The sequence below is a fragment of the Chenopodium album genome, chromosome 17 (genome assembly GCF_948465745.1).
Source record: "Chenopodium album chromosome 17, dcCheAlbu1.1, whole genome shotgun sequence".
NCBI classification, from domain to species: Eukaryota; Viridiplantae; Streptophyta; class Magnoliopsida; order Caryophyllales; family Amaranthaceae; genus Chenopodium; species Chenopodium album.
In genome coordinates this window covers 48,133,878-48,148,140 of record NC_137850.1, presented here as the reverse complement: position 1 = coordinate 48,148,140, position 14,263 = coordinate 48,133,878, and the positions used below count along the sequence as shown (strand labels likewise).

The 14,263-nt window shown below is 33.8% G+C and overlaps 2 protein-coding genes across 2 annotated transcripts; both read left to right on the top strand.

Annotated features, from left to right (window-relative positions):
* Positions 1-511: 511 nt before the first annotated feature.
* Positions 512-6,761, top strand: LOC145590022 (triosephosphate isomerase, chloroplastic). Its single transcript, XM_081646752.1, has 9 exons — positions 512-835; positions 1,477-1,503; positions 2,491-2,560; positions 3,025-3,148; positions 4,504-4,588; positions 4,691-4,823; positions 4,935-5,108; positions 5,625-5,707; positions 6,498-6,761. Exons 1-9 carry the CDS (start codon positions 620-622, stop codon positions 6,552-6,554), a joined length of 969 nt encoding a protein of 322 aa, XP_081502878.1. The 5' UTR covers positions 512-619; the 3' UTR covers positions 6,555-6,761.
* Positions 6,762-9,619: 2,858 nt separating this feature from the next.
* On the top strand, positions 9,620-13,778 carry LOC145588315 (uncharacterized). Its single transcript, XM_081644957.1, has 6 exons — positions 9,620-9,773; positions 9,877-9,931; positions 10,085-10,135; positions 12,642-12,733; positions 12,844-12,921; positions 13,430-13,778. The coding sequence occupies exons 1-6, from the start codon at positions 9,718-9,720 to the stop codon at positions 13,578-13,580; spliced, it is 483 nt and encodes a 160-aa protein (XP_081501083.1). The 5' UTR covers positions 9,620-9,717; the 3' UTR covers positions 13,581-13,778.
* Positions 13,779-14,263: the final 485 nt, after the last annotated feature.

Here is a 14,263-nt window from a genome sequence, read left to right as displayed (position 1 = left end):
TACTTCATACTTTTTTATAATTTCTCTCTCCTACTAACAATATTTTATACTTCCTCTGTTATTTTATTATTGCACCATAAAGGTTGGCACACTTTTTTTTGGTAGTGGGAAAAGGGAAGAGAGAGAGGGGTAAAATTACAAAGTTATCCATGTAATGTAAGCATAAATTAAAGAATCAAGTGGCAAAAGTAAGGATATATTTGGTATTTGTAGTGTGAACATAGATATTTTATTTCCTAAAATAGAAATAGTACAATATTTGTGAAAGTTCCTTAAAAGGCAAGTGGTGCAATAAATAAAAAACAGAGAGAGTATTACAAGATAAAAAATTCTCTCTTAATTCTCATCCTATAAAATTTTTTAAACTTTGTGAATACCCTAACAATGCGATTAATGCGAAACGAAGAATGTACATTAGCACGTACATCACACGCGTAAGTGCGTAACTTTTTCGGACAAATAAAACGCAAATGTCCTTTAGGTAGGTGACGGTCCATTTTCTCTCTCCTAGAAATAAAACCCCTAAAAACTCTGACCACACTCCTTTCAGTAGCTACCACCAGTAAAGTGTTATTCACAGGAAGAATTTGAGGAGAGAGAAAATCGAAGAAGCTCGAAAATGGCGGTTGTCTCAACATCTGTTGCGTCGCAAATCACTAACCCTAACTCGGTTGTGTCAACTCAGTTTTCTGGTCTTCGAAGATCGTTTTTGAAGCTCGAAAGTTCCGTTTCCACTCAGTCGTCGTTTTTCCAGAATGTCGATTCTCATTTGCGCTTGTCTTCCTCCTCTCGCCGTGCTCCTCGAGGTGTTGTTGCTATGGCTGCTTCTGGAAAGGTATCATACTTTTTTTCTCCAATTTTCTATTAATTTTGTTCGGATGAATTGATATTCTAGAAAAATGTCAAATCAATTTGATGTAGTGTATTATACTGTGTGATTTATGATTGCGTTATTATTGGTGAGATTGTGAGAAAATGTGAATGTGGTGAAATTTTTGTGTAAAATACTGAGTTTAATTACATGAATATGCTGATTTTGGTTGCTATATGGTTTTAATTGAGCTAAAAAATGATACTAGTACTGTATTCAGAAATGTAATTTCCTGTTAGGAGGAAAAAAAATAAATAAAAGAAAAAACAAATTTGAAGAATCTGAGTGTGTTAAACATTTTGCCTCAATTTGAGCGAGTGAGATTGTTTAGTGGACAGTTATTCACTTGACAAAGGTTATTCATACCAATCCAATATATAAGTCAAATTAGTCGAGTGTCTTTTACAGAATGACAAAATCATGACTCGTTCTACAGCATTGATGCAACGCCAATGGTATTTAGAAAGATTAATATAACATGTGAATTTGGCTAAGATGATTGCTTAAGATAGTAAGCAGAATTTGCGATTTTAGAAGTTTTTGTTTAGTTGACTTTTGAATTGCTGAATTGACTCCTAATCCATTTTGTTCTATTTCCTTTGCAGTTCTTTGTTGGCGGTAACTGGAAGTGTGTAAGTACAATCATCATTTGCTCTCTTTGCAATATGCTAAACTTGCTCCCCTGGGTCTTGATTTAGTCAATGATATCAATTTTTAAATTGTGTAGCGTGATTTGTCCATTCTTGCTGTCTACTATGATGTCCTGTACAAAATGTTGTCTATGATGATCCCTTACTTTCCTTTTGATTTATGCCTCGGGAGTGTGGGATGATAGTGACACATCTGATTCCTTTTTCTACTGTTCCTAGTTATTCCTTGTTGCCTTCTCTTGTCTTGATAATTGCATTTTAAACTTTTCTCAACTATGTAGCGTCAACTTATTTCAATTGTATAATTGCCGCAGGAGGGTATTCTTTTAAAGTGGCCATAGATAAATTGTATTTCAGATTAAGAAGTTGATTGTTTCTCTAGTGACCTAGTTGTTAAAAAATGACTGGCTTTGCATAGTGTCCTAGATCTCCTATTTATTAGGCCCATTATGATAGTGTTACTTCAAACTTGCCCATGCCCCAAAGGAGTTTAAAAGCTTTGTGAACTCAAACTGAATCCATCGCTCCAAGGAGTTTCAAAATACTTGTAGTTTGTTTTGGTCAAAAGTAGTTACTACACGATTGATGGAACATTTAATTCAAAATCTTATAGTGCTGCTGCTTGCTTACCAATATTGGCATAGTGAAGGAACTATATTTTGTTTTTAGTACGCTAAACTCATTGCATTTGTTATCCTGATGTCAAAAGTAGCTGATTTGATAACAAGTGCTACTTGTCAAAAATATTTTTAGTTGAGGATACAAGTTTTTTTTTTTTTTTTTTTTTTTTTTTTTTTTTTTTTTTTTTTTTTTGTCTTTATTTGCTTTGTTGGCCTTAAATCTCAATTAGTATGGTTTTAAGCCTGTTATTTCTTCAAGTTTCTGTCCTCTCCTCTCCTTATTTTTTTTTAAATTTTATTTTTATATATTTTGGTTTCTAAAGCTCTGCATTTCTCTCTGTTTCAATAGAATGGGACCAAAGAATCTATCTCTAAGCTTGTTTCAGACTTGAACAGTGCTACACTGGAGGCTGATGTTGGTAAGATAATCTTATCTTTTATTGTCATGCTGCTATATTTATAACTTTTTAGGGTAACTTCTGATTTGGTTTCATTTGCTGAATTGTTGCTTTATACAGTATACTTTAATACTTTAGTTTTTCCCTTCAAATTGCTGTATCTAGAGTTGTCGTTAGTTCATTACTTCAACTTGCTGTAGCTGGTTTCTATTCCGGCCTCTTTATGGTTACAGGCTTGTTGTTTGGTATTTAAAACATAGGGTAGGAGTGTCTAATGGAGGGCATAGCTGAGTGTGTGTGTGTGTTTGCGCGCGTGTCCATGCGCACGCGTACGTGCTCATAAGATTTGTTGCATAAATCGAACTTCACAAGGGTTTCAATAACACGTGCTCATAAGATTTGTTGCATAAATCTAACTTCACAAGGCTTACAATAACACGTGAGATATTCATTTTCCATCTGTGAACTCCTTGGGAATATTGCAGATGTTGTTGTGGCACCTCCATTTGTTTACATTGATCAAGTTAAAAATTCCCTGACCAGCCGAATAGAAGTATCAGCACAAAATTGTTGGATTAGCAAAGGTGGAGCTTTTACAGGAGAAATCAGGTGAGCTATTATTCACTTCTTGTTGTACCCTTTTTCTTTTGAGTCTTTGCATCCATTTCTACCATTTTCGATTTTTTGTTATTTCAAATTTTCTTGGAAATCATTCACCTTATAACAACAGTTAGATGGTATTTTCTACATCATACCAAGCATTATGTGGAAGCTAAAGTACCATGTCTTGTGTTGATTGGTTGAGGCCTAAGGTGGTATAATCTACATGACATCCAACTATCCAAGCATGTTGCCCTCCAATTATTTGGCAGCTAAAGTACCTTGTCTTGTGTTGATTTGTTGATGCCTGAGGGTAATATTGCCACATATTCCCTAGGGTCCATACATCACTAGAATGTTCTGCTACATTAAAATGTTGTTTGATCGTGTGGTTCTATTGGTTCATTATGTGAGTGAGATTCTCATTAAGAGCAAGCTTTAAAGTAGGTTGGTTTTCCAAGATTGATTTGTGAATGGAGATTAAACCACCTATTCTACATTTCTACTAAGATTTGTATTCAATGCTCTCTTGAATTTTAAGGTTGAGGTTTGTGACTAATAAAGGTACACAGTAGTTTGCAATTGGCTAGGTGCCTAGGTATGCCAAAATCTTGTCTCTTTTTTCTGATGAGTGTTTTTTTTTCACGTATACACTAGCATTTTTTTTTTTAAATTACCCCCAGATAGGGTAGGGGGTCTCGATACAATTTTGTAGAGGCTCTTTAGCAGTTTAGCCTTCCTCTTCAGTTGCAAGTATATTGCTTTTATTAGACCCTTTATTCTGATCTGCTACATGTTTAATTAAAAGTGGAGGACAAATTGTGAGATGTTTGATTTAGTCCAAGTTTGCATCAAGTTGAAACTTTACCTTTGGGACTCTTGTGAGGGATACCCTTATCAAAATAGCCGAATGTGGCAATATATGGCTGTTTATATTTGTTTTTTAAGCTTTCCTATTTGCTTTAGTTATGTTAACATCATGACAAACACAAATTTTATGCATGTGAAATTGTATATTTAATCAATCCAGGTCATTGAATATGTCCTGTTATCATGATTTTTATGCACAAACAGAAATTTTCTAAATTGGGCTTATGATGATCAACAAAATACAACCCTGCTTTAGAGGGGCATAAATTGTCATGATTAAAAAGAAAAATTTATCATCCAATTTATCTTTTTTTTGTTTAAGTTCTTTGGAGATGATTTGTCTCTGATTCATCTACTCAAGTGACCCTGTGTATGGGGTTTCAATTCACCTTTTTTTTAACATCATGTGTCCTTTGCTATGGTTTTGTTGAGGATTCTGTGTTATTCTCTTTTAGACAGTTTTTTTATTTTACCTAGATATTTCTGTCTGTCAGTGTTGAACAATTGAAGGATCTTGGCTGCCAGTGGGTTATTCTTGGGCATTCTGAGAGAAGGCACGTTATTGGGGAAAAAGACGAGGTAAACTTTGTACTGGACATGCAATAGTAATACCAGAATACTATTATGGTACTTTATAAAGATCTATTACCATACTCTGTAGTAAAGATCAATTGCATCCAGTTTATAGGTAAAAAGGCTGCATATGCTCTGAGCCAAGGTGTTGGAGTGATAGCATGTATTGGGGAACTGTTGGAAGAAAGAGAAGCAGGAAAAACCTTTGATGTATGCTACCAGCAAATGAAGGCTTTTGCAGGCAAGCTATCATTTAATTTCGTCCATTGTGTATTATCTATTATATATGTGAGTTTTGATGTTAGAGGATGTTAATAACTTTGCAAATACATGGTGTTTTTCACATGTGCAGATGCCTTACCTAGCTGGGATAATGTTGTTGTTGCTTATGAACCTGTATGGGCTATTGGTACTGGTAAAGTAGCTAGCCCAGAACAGGCTCAGGAAGTGCATGTTGCTGTTCGAGATTGGCTTAAAAAGAATGTTTCTGAGGAAGTTGCTTCTAAGACACGCATCATTTATGGAGGTATTAAAACTGCCAGTTTCTCCCTGCCTAGAACTATGTTCAAATTGATTGTCCTTGTGTGTCTGATGCAGTCTAGGGATCAAATGTGAGGTCTTGTGGCACATTTATCCTGTAATAATCACATGATCTAAAAAGAAAGTGACAGCCCATATCTAGAATGGGGAATTGTTTGGCAGCTATCTTCATCTACACCTTCATATGAGACAGATGGGGGGAAAGGGGAGATGGGGGGTGTGGGGGGCAAAAGTTTCAAAAGTTTGGGCATTGATTTAGGCCCACTTTATTGCATAAAGTAATGTGTCTGAAGTTAAATGTCAACTTAAGATCCTGCGTATTGTCCACAGTAAACTTGTTAATCATTTGATGATCTGATCACTATTTTCTGTATGGCTCAGCGTAATTTAGTTTAACAGCTAGTTGGCGATAAGATTGACCTGCAGCTTAAAATGAATTTGATGATTAAGATAATTTATGAAATGCAACTGAATTTGCTGACATTCATTTATGCACTTACAGGGTCTGTTAACGGAGGCAACTGTGCAGAGCTTGCAAAAAAAGAAGATATAGACGGCTTTCTTGTGGGAGGAGCTTCTTTGAAGGTAACAGCATTGCTTCCATCCCTCTCTTCCCCTCTCCCGTTGTATGATCCACCACTTTCCTAGAATTTTTTATCATCATTATTAAGGAAATCAAGCTGCTCTCTGGTTGGATCAGCTGGAGATTAGCTAGTGGAGGATTAGAAATACACTAGATAAATGATGAGTCTATAGATTATGACCATTATGTACAGTAATATGATTTGTTGTACATTAGTTTTGAATTGGCTTGGGCCTTTGGAATAAGAGTATGTACATCTTAACCTGCACAAATTATACTACCCTGGCGTTAACCAGCCACCTATGTATCCATAACATGCTTAAGATGAGTAGTAGACCTTTCTACCCCAATGAGTATACATACTTTCATGGTTAGGTTGTTCCAAATTAGTCTATTATGGCTTGGGCTTGGGAGTACTCCGTCCAAGGCTCCAATCAAATTTATTTTTTCCGTTCTCCCCTCTATAAAATCACATACCTTTTGTCCTTCTATTTCTCTTCAATCACTCACTATCGCCAATCACATCTACTAACCACAACTATAAAAAAAATAGCTTAGCAATCACTCTTCCAGGCCTGTAGCTTGTTTTGGGTCAGAGGCTGTAACAAACATCCTACAAGGCAGCTCTTTCTACGTTCTTAATAAGTTGCAACATTAGCTTTAACCCCGTAATTTTTTGGAAATGTTTTGATGAAGGTTTCCTCTTTAACTAACTGATAATATTGATCTTTCAAGGTGTTATTTGGCATTGTATTTATATTGGATTCTGATCAGCAACTTTTGACCGTGTAGGGTCCTGAGTTCGCCACCATCATTAATTCTGTAACAGCGAAGAAAGTTGCTGCCTGACCATTTTTATGAATATGGCTATTAGAGTATCTTGATGAATCGTGTTGTAACGAAGATGTATTGTACTATTGACCTGTTCTGTGTATGTTGAATGATTTATTTGGGAGTTTTTATACACTATCGAGAATAATATGGTCAACAATTTTGAGCAGAAGTGGATGTATCTTTACAGTGTATTAATTAATAAGCAAGAGATTGTCATTGAAATGCTTTGAATCAATTATTTCGTTCAAAGATGCATAACTTTTTGTAATCTGATTACATACGCATTTCATTAAAATATTCATAACCGTTTTTTTTTTTTTTTTTGGAAGCCAAATATTCATAACCTAAATTTGCATTGAAAGAAAACTTCTTTTAATCTGTTTACCTTTTTATTAAAAAAAAGACAAAATATAAGTTTGTTTAAACACAGGATAGATGTTTTATGAAATTTTAAATGTTTAAATTTGAATTTAATGATGTGTTTAAATTTTTGAAATTAAAATTACGGAATAATAACACAGATTTTTTTTTAAAAAAATGTTTTGTTCTAAACTGATATTAGTCATATTACTAACAGTTTGCATAAATTTTGGTTAAAAATTACCCAAATCTCTATTTTGTTCTATTATCGTATAAAAACTTATAAAGGATATTTCGTACTTTTTCCTCTAACAAACTTCAGAACTCTACTCAATCAAATTACTTCTTTTAATCTCTGAATAATCACAACAATGAAACTATTTACTCCAATACTTGGTATATATTTTTCAGCTATTAAATTTGCTTGCCTCAAAGTTATTATTGCAACGGTTAAATTTGCTTGCATCAAGGTTATTATTATTGAAACAATAAAGAGAATTTTTTTTTTTTTCCACAATAGGGATATGCACATGCATGCCCTTAGTGTTAACTAGTTCCGCCATGGCAAGAGATATGTTTGATCAACGACGAAATTGGTTCTCGTCAAAAAAAAAAAAAAAAAAAAAAAAAAAAAAACAAAACGACGACATTAGCACTCAATATAGATCAACATTATATGTTACTCATTCTTAATTTTATTTGCATATTATAAAAACTTTTCACAAATATCTGATTAGATATGTATTTCATTCAAAATACTCATCTTAAATTGTTAAAAAAATATTTATTTAAAAAAAAAATAAAAGTTTAAGAGTAACGATATATAAGAACAAGAACTTGACAGGAATATTAGATAGAGTTTTAATTTTACGGAATATTTTTTTAATTTATTAAATTTTACAGATTCAAAATTTAATTAAGCACTTTGAATTTGTTCCTAAAAAAAAGAACGTACTTTGAATTTGAAATTACAATATTTTAGATATTAAATTTTAAAATCTAAATTTAATTTTATTAACTTAAAATTTGAAATTAGAAATTTAGGATAACAATAAAAAAAAACAGCATCTGTTTTGATTTAAAAAAGATATGAAGTATCTAACCGATTTAAATCTTTAATTAATAATATAAAAGATGACATTTTATATTATTCTCTACAACAAACTTCATTAGTCAGATTTTTTCCCACAATCTCAAATTAATCAGAGCAACGTAAATTCTTCATCACTTCAAAATGAAGAGAAAGAACTCAAACTCTGCTATCCAAGAAAAACAAGAACAGGATGATGATTCTCTTCTTGATCTTTCTTTATCTCCTCCTTCAAATAACCCTTTAATTCCACCTTCTAACCCTCCTAGCGACCCCTCCTCTTCATCGTCCAACCCACCGCGTGTCCGACACAACCCTACACCTTCACAAGCACGGTCTGAAACCCGAGAGGTAGCCAAGAGCGACACAATCACACCACCATACCGTTGGGCAACAAAGTATCGAGCCAAGGTCCATTCAATGCAGTACTTACTAGATTGTGAGATACAAACCATATCTGACGCAGTACAATGTAAGAAATGCGAGAAAACTTTTAACTTACAATATAACATCCAAGAAAAGTTCCAACAAATTTTCAATTTTGTACTAACACAGAGGGATGAGTGGCATAATCGCGCTCCCAGTGCTTGGACCGATCCCGTGCTTCCGACGTGCAAATTTTGCGGGGAGGTGGATGCATGTAAGCCATTTGATATCTGAGAAGAAGAGAAGTATTAATTGGTTGTTCTTGTTACTAGGACAACTTTTGGGATGTTGCACTTTGGAACAATTGAAATATTTCTGCAAGCACACTAAACTTCATCGTACTGGTGCTAAGGATAGGTTGATTTTACTTTCTTATTTTGAATTATGCAAGCAGCTTGATCCCAATGGTCCGTTTGACTTGGATGATTAAGTTTATTTTTAATAATAATTAGGCCTAATAGAGTTTTATATTAGTAATTAGGCCTTTAATTTTCGATTATATGGTTAGATTTGATTTCATGTTGAACAATATGTTATGTATTGCAATTTTTGTGTAAGTGATTTGATTAATTAAAATATTTTTTTTTTTTATTTTTTTTTTTTCATTTTTTTATTTACATTTTGGGCCTATTTTTATAATGTATGGAATAATATGATTGTGTTCATTTGATCTGGTGTATTACATTTTTTTATGTTTTTTTTTTACTTAAAAAAATAATTCGAATTTTAAAATTCTCATATTTGTAAATAGCACGACAATTTTCGGATATCATATTATACTTCAATATAAGAGAGTATTTCTCAATCAATATATTTAGCCACCTTCTTTGGTAAGTAGATTAGTTGGTAGTTTGAATCCCACCGATAACATTTTTAATAATCCTAATGCAAATATACATCACATTATATTATCCCAAGCTTTTTCAAAATTTAACTCATATTTTTAGGAAAAAAAGTTCTAATATTTTATATAAAATTTCCGATTCCGCCACTATATATAACCTAATATTCCTATATATATATATATATATATATTAAAAGGAAAAAAAATATCTTAACTTACACTTGTGATCATATCACTAATTGTAGGGTGTGGACTCATGAGTAATTTGTAGGCTTGTAGCATTGAATTACCCAATTAAAAATCAGTAATTGTAATTTGGGCCTTTTACCCGACAAACACGAATAATTAACCCGGAAAAAAACCCAAATACCCTCCAAAACACTCTCTTCTTCCTCAGTTGCTCAGTTTCATCGTTTACCTCTAAGCGTCGTAGTTTCTCTCTCCTAAAATCATCAAAAATGACGAAATTAAGGAAGCTCAATCGACCTACTGGTCACCGTTTGTCTATGCTCAGGTTCTTCCCTTTACATCATTCAATTTTTCATTTTGATTTTATTAATTAAAGCGTAAAAAATGTTGATAATTTTTTTTTTTTTTTTTTTTTTTTTTGAGGGTAGGACAATGGTTTCTCAATTGGTGAAACACGAGCGAATTGAGACTACTGTTGCTAAGGTTTGTTACTCTTTCCTCACTTTTCGCTAAATCTTTGCAGAAAAAAGGGTTTTTGTTAGGGTTTATGATCTGGGGTTTAGCTGATTTTGAGTAATTTAAAGTTGGGAATTTAATTTAATAATATTGAGTACTATTTGGGTTCGCTATTTGCAGGCGAAAGAGGTTCGAAGATTAGCTGATAACATGGTTCAATTGGGAAAAGATGTAAGTGTTTGATAAGAAAATACGCTTCAGTTTTGATTTAAAATATTTTCTGTACTCTGATGTATTCATTGTCAATGTGGATTCTTGTACTTTATGAAATGATGTTTAGGTTGCTTCTCTTAGTTTGATTGGATTTTATTGCTTTGACTTTGTACCGGGGCAGTTTAGTGATGATGGCTTATTGGACTTTTGATGGGTTTTACTATTTCGATGGCTTGTTCTGAGTTTATTCACTGAGGAATTGCCGGTTGAATTTAAGATGTTTAGGAAGGAAAGCTACTATTTCGAATTCATTTCTTTGTTCATTATATTTGCTTCTCCTTTAGGCATTATACTTTGTTGCTGTACGAAGATGCCTTACTTGGATGAAAATAAGTATAGAACTTAGGTTGAATAGACCATGGACATGTTGAAGCTTGCTTGTTTGTTTTCTACTAGAATATAGAAGATTAAAGGGTGTAACTGTAAGTGTAGGATTCACTAGATTTATGGAAGAATTGCATTTTGTGTCGAGTGGCCCATAGTTATGTTGGGATGTCAAGTGTTAGACATGGGATACCTGAGGTATATAAAGACTGACTTAAAGAGTAACATAGCTGCCCATTTTCATGATTAGAACCATCTGTTGGTATTCTACCTTAATAGAATGGGATTCAACCTCTTGAGAAGTGAGATTATCACTGGTAACATTTGTCAGCTAATCATGAAAATGGGCAGCTATTCTACCTTAATAGCATTTCCTTACGCATGTATACCTTATTATTAGCTCTCAGAAATCAAGTATAGGTCTGTATGCATACTGTGCTTGTTTTCCTTTTAGTGAGGAGGAATGCTTTTATGAGATATACCAGTGCTATGGACTTCTACCTATTTTATTTAATGTAATAACGGGGTACGAGAGGGAACACAATTTGCTACCTACATTTGTTACGTTGGGCCAAAAATGTACCACTAGCACATACCAATTTGCTATTTTGAACTGCGGCTTAGAATCAGGTTCTGATGATCATGCTATAAGTCCTGTCCATGTTACCACAAAGCACACTTTATGATGCTCTCAATGGCCAAGATAAACTTCTAGCAATCGTGCAAAAACTTCTAGCAATTCTGCAAGCAAGTATATAGTTATATGCTACATTCCATGACAATTGTAATTAACTGCTTGGGTTTCCTTTGTTTGCTGCATATTTGCTATGTGGTGCTTTGGAATCATCTTTAGGGTGCTTTATAGCAGTATATCCAGTAAATGTTTTTCTTGAAAGAACACTGTTTCAGTTCCCTTTTCCTGGAAAATTTAAATAGTATATCCCATATATATGGAATTAGCTATCACAGCTCAAATTGCTACACTGTTTCCTCATTATAGTGTTGTGACTGTTGTCAGTGTGATTACCATACTTAATTTTGTGGAACTGCTTCGTATCAGAATCAAGTCTTTGGGATAGATAATATGAGCTCCATTAGAAACTTAAACCAAATAACTTTTCCACTAAGGTTGAGAATATATATTTTAAACTTTATCTTAGAAATTTCAGTGACCTCAAGTTTCTCACGCAAATTGTGATTCAAGTTCTCCATTTTCTGTTGTTATTCTTTCTTAGGTGTGCTTCTTTCCCTTTGTTAATCAAAAGGTGGGGAAATTTACTTTGAGTTTTGGAATCCTTGCCCTTCTTTTGGTCTTAGTTTAGTACATATTCGCCACAGTTAGTTCTATAATAATTTCTAAACTGATTGATAGTTTGATTGTATTTCACCATTTCCTTTTTTTTTTTAAAGAAAGGTCAATGTATTCTTGGTTTTTCATTGCTCATCCTTTTATGCTACATGGCTTAAAATTAATAAGAAATTAACATAGTGGCATGCTGTTTCCCATATTTGCCTTAAAACATGCAACATCATCAGTGATCAATTAGCCTTTAAGGTGGAAAACAGGAAGCTAGGCTGGGTAGGTATGGGTAATACTGCAAGCCTAAATGTGAACAAGAATTAAGAGATGCAGGAAAGTGGGATGGAAACTCTAGATGGGCTTATTTCTTGCTTCTAGTGATGAAAATGAATTTCAATGTTACTACTTTATCTCTAATTTTCCATTGCACTCGCATGACCATACTCTTCAATGTTCCATAGTCTTGCATGAGCCTGAGTCATGACCGACTGTTATGTTCTTACATGATGGTGCTTGCTAGACCACTAAGGCATAAACTTAGATATTTATCTGATTGTCACCTTCTTGTGAAAAGTTCTGATTTTAGATGCTAACGCACTAGCTTCAGTTTGGTTACATGATTTTTGAGAATTGGCATCTTTAGATTTTCTGAACTCAAATCCTTCAAACCATGAAACCAGTGTGCTATAGACCTATCGTTACTAAGGGGTAGCAGAACCTTAACTGAAACTCTTTAGAGCCTTGATTTGGCGAAACGTTAAAACTGGTTTAGATACATATATTGAATCTTTGATAACCTACAAATTGAATTTTTTTTTTTCTTTTTTTTTTCAACTTCAGGGCTCCCTTTGTGCTGCTAGACGTGCTGCTGCCTTTGTCAGGGGCGATGATGTTATTCACAAGTTATTTACTGAGTTGGCATATCGATACAAGTAAATCTCAAATCTGGGCTGCTGAACACGTGGTTTAATGGCTGCTGGTGGATAGAATTTTATAAGATTATTAACCTGTATTGCTGGGTGATTTTTGAAATGACTTGCAGAAACCGAGCTGGAGGTTACACGAGGCTGCTTAGGACACGTATCCGAGTGGGTGATGCTGCCCCAATGGCGTATATTGAGTAAGATCTGTTCCTTTGAATTGTTCTTGAAACTGTTATCCGTCATGTCGGTTATTATTAGCAGATATGAGATGTGCTGTAGCATCTTTCTTCATAGTTGCTGGTTTTTATTGTCTTAAATTTAGTTTCCAGCGTCTTTGGAAATCAGTTTCCAGTGATCCGGACGTCGGTCTTGCCCTGTACGGCTGTACCAGACGGACAATTTTGAAATTGTAAACTTTTGTGCTTAAAAAAACTTAGCTTGGAATTCATAATTCTGGGCTTCTGGCCATAAACTTAAAGCTGCACTATAGTTTCTTTTTTGGGTGACTGGATTGTGGAATGTTGTAGTTTTCCCCTATGGTAGAAAACGGATTGAGCTATAGTATTTCAAATTCTTTTGCTCATAGTTCCCCAATATTTGTGAGTTGCACTGAATATGTAGCCTGATTTCCCCTGTTTAGTTAAGTGCCACTGCCTCTGTCCATGTGTGTCTTATCTGACGTTGGGTTTGATATATTTTGAACAGATTTATTGACAGAGAGAATGAACTTAGGCAGTCAAAACCTCCAACTCCACAACTTCCGCAGAGAGCTCCCATGGATCCTTGGACAAAGTCAAAGCTTACCAGACAATATGCACCACCTAAAGAGGAGAAGAATTCTAATTCTGATATTTAGTATAAATGTGATAGTGCAATATATGAATTTTGTTTATTTCATGCTCAACACTATATGTTAACTCCAGTGATTTTGTATCATTGTGGATATTTGGTGTATGAACTAAAGATTGGCTGGTTAGTCGATAATAAATTGTTTTGCCCTGATATGCTAAACAGCTTAATTTTCATGATAATATAATTTTTATTTTTTTGTTAAGGGGTATATAGTTAGTTACCATTTTGTTCATACATCGTCTTCAAATTTGTTCATTTTAGAGGAATGCTATGCTTTTAAATTTTTACAAATTTGAAATTAGCATATTTAATACCCTTAAAAAAGAAATGTCCCTAAAGTTGTGCCCTACTACATTTCTCCTTCGAAATGATAACCTCACATCTACTACGAAGTATACTGCTAGCATGACCAACACGCCAGGTGCCTCCGGCCAGTACACCACTTGTTTAGGTTATTTCACTCATCTTTCCCTTTATGTATAAACTTTGTTAATTGAATTTAAGAATTGAGATTGAATTCGATGTACATAAGTTTTCACTGTGGTTCACTCTACCAAAAAAAAAAAAAAAAAACTTATTAGTATCAAATTAAAATTGAATTTTTATTCAAAATAAGCTCAGAGATCAAAGCTAATAAACCTAAACCTAACCGAATGTTGTAGGAATTGTGTTTTTTTTTTCTTGGAC